This window comes from Brachyhypopomus gauderio, chromosome 11 (assembly GCF_052324685.1).
Source record: "Brachyhypopomus gauderio isolate BG-103 chromosome 11, BGAUD_0.2, whole genome shotgun sequence".
NCBI lineage: Eukaryota > Metazoa > Chordata > Actinopteri > Gymnotiformes > Hypopomidae > Brachyhypopomus > Brachyhypopomus gauderio.
This window is the reverse complement of record NC_135221.1, coordinates 2903550-2912125: the sequence shown is the minus strand read 5'-3', so window position 1 is coordinate 2912125 and position 8576 is coordinate 2903550. Positions and strand designations below refer to the sequence as shown.

The window sequence follows — 8576 nt, the reverse complement described above, 5'->3', positions numbered from 1 at the left end:
CAAAAACTAAATGAACAAAATGAACTCAACCGCACACCAATGTCTGAACTAATGATCACTGAACCCCCCCTAGCTGCGTAATACACGTACGTCTGAACAAATGGACCAGTACACGGGGGTCCTGGGGTTTCAGCTGGAGAGAACTCCGCACTGGTACGTCTCCTGCTGTCTCCCGCTGTCTCCTCTGCACGGACTGATAGGTTTTCCTAGCACACCCCACTGAGGCCCTTAGCTCCCTGCGCTACTGCACTTCAATTCAGCCCCTTTGGCAAATGGGTTTTCCAGCTCATCTGCATTCATCACATGCTAATTTCCTTCATTTGCTAATGGGAGTAACAAGGAAGGTGGGGGAGGGGCACTGTTTGGGGGGGAGGGGCACTGTTTGGGGGGGAGGGGCACTGTTTGGGGGGGGGGGGGGGGGGGGCACTGTTTGGGGGGGGGGGGGGGGGGTGTCACTGTTCCTGCAGGACTGAGCTCTAGACGTCCACCATAACTACCGCGGACGCCTTGACTGCTTTAACTGGCTGAAACTGCTGGGGCCCAGGAAGGGTAGTGGTTTACCACTCTGTGGAAAGTGCAGTGTAAGAACGTATAGACAGAGAGAGTATGAGAGAGAGAGAGAGAGAGAGAGGGACAGAGAGGGAAGGAGGGAGAGAGAGAGAGTGAGAGGGAGAGAGAGAGAGAGAGAGAGAGAGAGAGAGAGAGAGGGAGAGAGAGAGAGAGAGAGAGAGAGAGAGGGAGAGAGAGTGTGAGAGGGAGAGAGAGTGTGGAGAGAGAATGCAGTCAATTGTCTTTGTATATAATGTTAACATATGGGGCGGAGGGTTGCAGCTCAGTATGTTGGTACATCAGGCTGGTTCACGTCCCCCCAGAAGCAGACAGACAGCTGTGTGATACAGTCACATGGGTAGGATGGTTCTCCAGTGTTGGGGAGACAGGCCTCCCCCTCCAGCCACAGTCTGAGCTCACAGACACCCACCACACTGTCCTGACAGTGGCACAGAAGAAGAGGAAGAAAGTATGCATGTGTTCACCCCCCCCCCCCCCACACACACACACACACACACACACTGCACTCAACGGCCACTTCTCTCTTTTTTCTATCTTGCTTTGGACTCGTTCTGGTATCTGTGTTTCTGTGAGGGTGTCCATGTGTTCCTGTCTGGGTGTCCATGTGTTCCTGTCTGGGTGTCCATGTGTTCCTGTGAGGGTGTCCATGTCAATGTCTGCTGGGGTGCAACAGTATGGGTCTCTCCTTCACTTCCTAAGACACCCAGTCTACCCCACTGTAGAGAGACTCCAAGCCTGTTTCTACTCTCACAGATTAGAGGACAGTTCTATATTCAGACTCAAACACATGCATGTGTGTGTGTGTGTATGTGTATGTGTGTGTAGCATGCCACTGTGTATATACCTCTGTGGGCACTACTGCATTGTGTGGACCAAACCATTGACAGTAAAGATAACTAAAAACTCTGGCCCACTTTCAGAAGGCACAGAGCGTCAGAACGAGTCTTTTCTTCACGCCACCTCCCACACATCCCCTCATTCCAAACGCTCCTGGAGACCACAACCCTTTTAACCTCAAACAGAACGCAACATCAAACGCTACATCCCTTCTGCGTTTCACACTCACTCTCATAAAGAGCAAAGACACTCACACACCACAGTGTTTTGCATTCTGCCAATGCCGTCTGATCTTCTGAGCAACGTGCATCAGTATGAATGATACATTTAAAGAGGTCAGAGGTTTCTGAGGGTCGGCCTGTGGCACCAGCAACACAACCGCTCAGCCTGCCATTCATTCTATTATTTCATGATCGTGTTCCCTATCTTTACGTACGTTCCCTAACTTTACATATGTGTTCCCTAACTTTACATACGTTTCTGATAAAGGACACACCAAGATTCCTCTTATCTGCAAATAAGGAAGACACAGCTCAAAACACACAAGACCTCTGGCTGATTTTTGGCCAGGAAATAAATTAAAATTAATAATAAATACATCTGAAAATTAAGTAAAGAGAAAAAAAAGCTTTGACAGTTCTGGGCACTCTGAGTTCACTTCTTTGTATTTTATTTTAAAGCTGCCCCATGGCACAATGAACAGGAGATATCTATCCGGACACCCTAAACGGGTGTGTGTAGGGGAAGAAACCGTGGCTGTTTGTGAGGGGTTTCTCCTGGCTGCCGTCTGCTGGGACCCCCACCTGCAGACGGTGCAGACGAAGCACTTTGGGTGGTAGGTACGGCCCAGCGCGGACACCACCTCCCCCGAGATGAAGTCAGCGCAGCTGTCACAGCGGGTCCCGTAGAGCCGCTGGTAGTCCGCCGTGCAGATGTACTCGCCCTTCTTCTGGAAGAATCCGGAACACGCCAGATCGCAGCCGCACACTAGGGGAGGAAACGGAGACGGGACGGATGAGTTTCAAGACAACAGTCCTGCAGGTTCTTCAGGTCTCACACGGGTCAGGTCTCCTCAGGAGATCTGCTGTGGGGCGCTCGGGCGCTAAACTCGTCCCGCCTTATTTTAGACCGCTCACATGTGTGGAGCACCGGAGAGGCTTTCGTTCTGACGCAAACGCTAAACAGATGCAGAAGCAGTTATGGTTGACGAGGCTTCCCTGCCTCTGTGGCCCAGGGCTGATGGCTCAAGGCCCTGCAGAAGGACCTTTGGGATGTGGAACGGCACCTGAACGTCAGGAAGAATGCGTGAAGAGTTATGGAGTCTGCATACTCCAGTACTCCTGTTCTGAAGTAGCGTTTCTGAGCACTCAAACTGTAGTCATTTATGCTTTTGGAGACTTTGAACACCACTTTAATTAAAAGGCACGTACAATTTAACATTAACATTTATCTTAATGATTAAAGTGTTACAGCATCCACAAAGTTATGAAATAATAATATATTTATCTATAATGAACTATTTGTCTTTTTTGTCAGCAGCCCACAAGTATTACTTTTATCTTAATTATTTGAGGAACAGACAGGAAACAGTATCACAATGACTTTGTGCAAAATTTAGCTTGATTTAATTGCCAACTACAGAGGAGGCAGAGTGGTGTCCAGGACAGAGGGCAGCACACACACACACACACACACACACAAACACACACACACACACACACACACACACACACACACACACACACACACACACACACACACACACTCAGTGCCACTTGCTGAGAGATCCAGAATATTTCCGCACACGGCTGAATGTTTGTCACAAGCTTGTGAGCACATGTGTGCTGGGTCCTGGTTGTGCACATGTTACTGAGATCTGTGGAAATCACACACACACACACACACACACACACACACTCACACACACGCACGTGCACACACGCACGTGCACACACGCACGTGCACACACACGTGAGCACACACACGTGAGCACACACACACACACACACACGCACATACACACACATGCGAGCACACACACATGCACATACACACAACACACACACGCGAGCACACACACACACACACACACACGCACACACACACATACACACACACACACACACACACACACACACACACATACACACACACACATACACACACACACACACACACACACACAGCTTGTTTTTCACTAGTGACCTTTTATTCCTATTTACAAAAGAAAATGCAATTTCAAGTAATCCAGTCAAGTAATCCTGAAGAAATCCTGATGTATGTTTTAGCGTGTGTTCAGGGGACTGAACCATGAATGATTACAACCTACACCGCTAATCTGCTGGATACGTGGTTCAGAACACACAGACCTGTACAACAGCCACAGGTGACATACTGGAAAACACACACCTCTACTGACCCTAACACTGTAAGAGACTAACACTGTAATAGACTAACACTGTAATAGACGAGTTATGTAAGAGACTAACACTGTAATAGACTAACACTGTAATAGACTAACACTGTAATAGACGAGTTATGTAAGAGACTAATACTGTAATAGACTAACACTGTAATAGACGAGTTATGTAAGAGACTAACACTGTAATAGACTAACACTGTAATAGACTAACACTGTAATAGACGAGTTATGTAAGAGACTAACACTGTAATAGACTAACACTGTAATAGACGAGTTATGTAAGAGACTAACACTGTAATAGACTAACACTGTAATAGACTAACACTGTAATAGACTAACACTGTAATAGACGAGTTATGTAATAGACTAACACTGTAATAGATGAGTATTGTAAGAGACTAACACTGAATAGACTAACACTGTAAGAGACTAACACTGTAATAGACGAGTTATGTAAGAGACTAACACTGTAATACACTAGTACTGAAAGTCTAATAGTGTAAGAGTAACACTGTAAGAGACTAACACTCAGAGGCGGTCTTTGCATAGAGGCGTGGCTAGGCAACTGCCTTGGGCCCCTCCCACTGCAGCCCACTGTAGGGGCCCCCTGATTAGCTGACTTATTTCTCACATATTAATGTTGATGGGTTCCCTAGCTAAATTCGCCTTGAGCCCCCAAATTGCTAAGTCCGCCACTGCTAACACTGTAAGAGATTAACACTGTAATAGACGAGTACTGTAAGAGACTAACACTGTAATAGACTAACACTGTAATAGACGAGTACTGTAAGAGACTAACACTGTAATAGACGAGTACTGTAATAGACTAACACTGTAATAGACTAACACTGTAATAGACGAATACTGTAAGAGACTAACACTGTAATAGACTAACACTGTAATAGACGAGTACTGTAAGAGACTAACACTGTAGTACTGTAAGAGACTAACACTGTAATAGACTAACAATGTAATAGACGAGTACTGTAAGAGACTAACACTGTAATAGACTAACAATGTAATAGACGAGTACTGTAAGAGACTAACACTGTAAGAGTCTAACACTGTAATAGACGAGTTCTGTAAGAGACTAACACTGTAAGAGATTAACACTGTAAGAGTCTAACACTGAGTCTAACACTGTAATAGATTAACACATGTCCCCAGGCAGGGCACGAGTATCTCGTAGTATTTATTCTGTATAGTAGAGCTCAGGCTTATTCAACTGGACATAGCAGAAATGACACAGGGGTGACTTCTGAGCAAACACAACCTGTGTGGACTTAATCGACTTTTCAACTTGACCTGAACAAGTGAACTGTTAGATTGTCAAATTAGCTCACAAAAGCCACCATCTGGTCTCGCTGTGTTCCTCAACAGTGTGAACACAACACAACACTGCAGCCAAGCACAAACACAGGCACATGTGAAACACCCCTAGTACACACTGAATAAAACTCAGTACAGCTATGAGCTACATTAAAGAGAGACACACACACAGAGAGACAGAGAAACAGAGTGTAGAGAGAAAGAGAGAGAGAGAGGGAGGGAGGGAGAGAGGGCGCAGCAGTAAGTCCTGTGATTCTACAAGTCAGCCAATGACTGCTGATTAGTTCATATTTTAGACACTGTATATTGTGGAGCTATAGGCGGTTTTCATTTATATTTAAATGTAATCTCAAATTTAATTACATTTTAATGATTGTTTTATTGGCGGCAATTCTTCGTTGAGTAAAAGCATGGCTGACAACATCTACAAGTATGCCGTTCACACCGGAATTCTGATAGACACTAAACATAAATTTACCTTTACCTTGGAGGAGAGGATTCCAGTGGCGTTCCTGTTATAACCACTTAGTAATAAAGCAAGATGATGTTGCAGGGAAACACCTGGTATGGACAGTATGTGAAAACAGGTACCACCACACCTGCTGTGGTCCAGGTGTGGCATAGTCATCACTTCGATGATCTGATGATTCCTTCACCATCACACACACACACAGCGACAGACACACACACACATGCACGGCCATGTCACCATCACACACACACACACAGTGACAGACACACACACACGTGCACGGCCATGTCATCATCACACACACACACACACACACACAGTGACAGACACACACACACACAGTGACAGACACACACACGCACACACACACACATACACACACGAATGGCCATGTCACCATCACACACACACACACACACACACACACACACACACACACACACACACATTCACAAAGTGACACACACACACACATGTCCATGTCACCATCCGTCACTCCCACACTACAGTATTACTGGCCCAGAGAATTGGGCATGATTGCCATTTTCACAACACGTCAATGTAAATCATGAATTTAAAGCCACCTCCGCTTAATTTGGTGTGACCTAAGAGTCTAAATGAAGATTATGATGATGCTTCACATACTTCTCATGGTTTTAACAGAAATAAATTACATGACAGGATGACAGGAGACAAATCTGCTCAGTCTTTCATAATGATAACAAGAGGGACTCTGTCATCAGTCCTGATCATTCTGGATAATGCAAAGGATTCTGGGACTGGTTCAGCAGAATCATGGGAAGGGAGTAGCAGAAAGACGTTTTCAGCAGAATCATGGGAAGGGAGTAGCAGAAAGACGTTTTTCTACCATAACTTATTGTGTATGAAGTGTTATTGCTGACGTGCGTCCTACACACAACTGTAACACAATCACAGTTTATTGAGAATGAGGCTGCAGCTATTAGCATTAGCATACTTCATTTACATCACTCTCCACGCCCTGGTGGGCCAGGAACAAGAATACTTAAGAACTGGGGGGGTTTTCAGTCTAATTTGGTTCTTACTAAATTATTTAAGCATCTGCTTGATGAACATACTGTTCCCCAGTCAGAGAAATTATCCCAATTATACCAGCACCTAAAAACACTGGAGGCTTACAATGACATCATTACACATCATTTGCACTGACTGGTATTTTGTGTGCATGGACAGGGTTATAGGGAACTGTTTAATATCTGATTCTGACAACCTCAGCCACTTTAGTTTGCATACAGGAGTGTTTTAGCTCGGGATATTGTAAGCCTCACATTAGTGAATACTGTTGTGAAACATTTGTCTATCCATCCATCCATCCAGATATGATGAACATTGTGTCTCTCAATTTGTTTATTTGTAACTGTAAACATCTGGGTTCTTGAAAAGCACAGTATAAGTCTCATGCATTATTATTATTATTATTATTATTGTTGTTGTTATTATTATTATTATTATTATCTTAACTGGAGGTTGTCTGAACAAAGCCAGCCTGTCGTGTCAGTCAGGGTGTGGGAATGTGAGGTGTCGTGTCACTGGCGTCTGCTCCTCACACACTCTTCACATTTAACCACGTTTGCTTAGGCATGCAACACTCACAGTTCTGAAGCTAATTCAGTCCAGACGGGTTTATGTGCTTGAGAACTATCGACTTTGCAGTAATAAAAGATCAATGGTGTTTTTATGAGCAACAGTGTCACATAACGACAGAACCGGGAGAGTCAATCTAATGTAGCGTACGCGCAGACGGGCTAGTAATACACCAGCGGGATGTGGTTTCTGCAGGGAGGAAAAAGCTTCATACAGGTGTTCAGGTAAGGCCTACCGGGAACTGGAAGCCATACCCTCGATGGTGGAACAGACTCCGGGAACTTCTCCACTACACAAGCCTCAGAGAGGGCAAGCGACATGGTAAACGCCCCACGCCCGTGGTGCAGGATGTCTGCAGCAGGCAGCCATGTTCACAGCCCAACACTGGCTCCACACTCTCATTAGAGTCACCACGGCCTTTATATGATCACATGTGTACCAAACACACCGCTGCTGCTGTGAGAGAGTGTGTGTATGTGTGTGTGTGTGTGTGTGTGTGTGTGTGATGGACTCCATGCCAACCACATTTCACACACCACAGAACAATCGCTCAGCTCTTCTCATGATCCAGTGAAATCCTGAGAGTCCCAGAAAGCTTCAGAGTGCGTGACATTCAGGGATTAATGGCAGAGAGACAACAGAGCTGTTCTCCTCATCCCAGAAACATTTCAGCCCAGTGAACTCAGAAAAGAGAGGACTAGCCATGTTCCGCTCCCTGCAGATCAACGGCCTTAGTCAATAAAAGTACAGAGTATTCTGAATAAATGACAACAGCCAGACAGGCCAGCGTGGTATAATACTGTTTTATTTCTGCCACGGTCTGCAATTGTCAGATAACACATGAATAAGACTGAAAATCACCAGAGTGTTCAACAGTGTGCTGCTGCCTCACTGAGAAACTGCGTGGTTAGCATCGCCGCGCTTCGTCCTGCCGTCTCCACAGAGAAGACGAACACCGCCAGCACGAGCTAACAGAGCTATCAGAGCTAACAGAGCTAACAGAGCTAACAGAGCTATCAGAGCAGCTGCTGTTGGCCAGCCCGTCAGCTAGAGCTCACTCTGTCCCAGCAGGCAGGTGACCCGGCGGGCAGGTCCGCCCGAGAGGCCCTGCTCCCGGGCCCTGCACGGGTCAGGGCGTGTGGAGACAACCACGGCTGCTCAGGGCATCTGGCCGCAAGGGAGCTGCAGGCTGTGTTCACTTGTCGCGGGAACGTCGCAACAACGTTGTGGGAACGTGGCGGGAATGTAGTGGGAACAGTGTGGGGACTGCTGTAAAGACTTGAACTCTGGTAAATTATGTGATGTGTGCAAGCAGGAAAATAT

At 46.0% G+C, this 8576-nt stretch overlaps 1 protein-coding gene across 1 annotated transcript in view; it reads right to left on the bottom strand.

Annotated features, from left to right (window-relative positions):
- The window catches only part of ablim3 (actin binding LIM protein family, member 3), a 55027-nt gene that overhangs the window by 23669 nt on the left and 22782 nt on the right, over window positions 1–8576 (bottom strand). Inside the window, 1 exon segment of the mRNA XM_077021075.1 lies at window positions 2211–2394. Within this exon segment, the coding sequence (XP_076877190.1) occupies window positions 2211–2394 (184 nt within the window).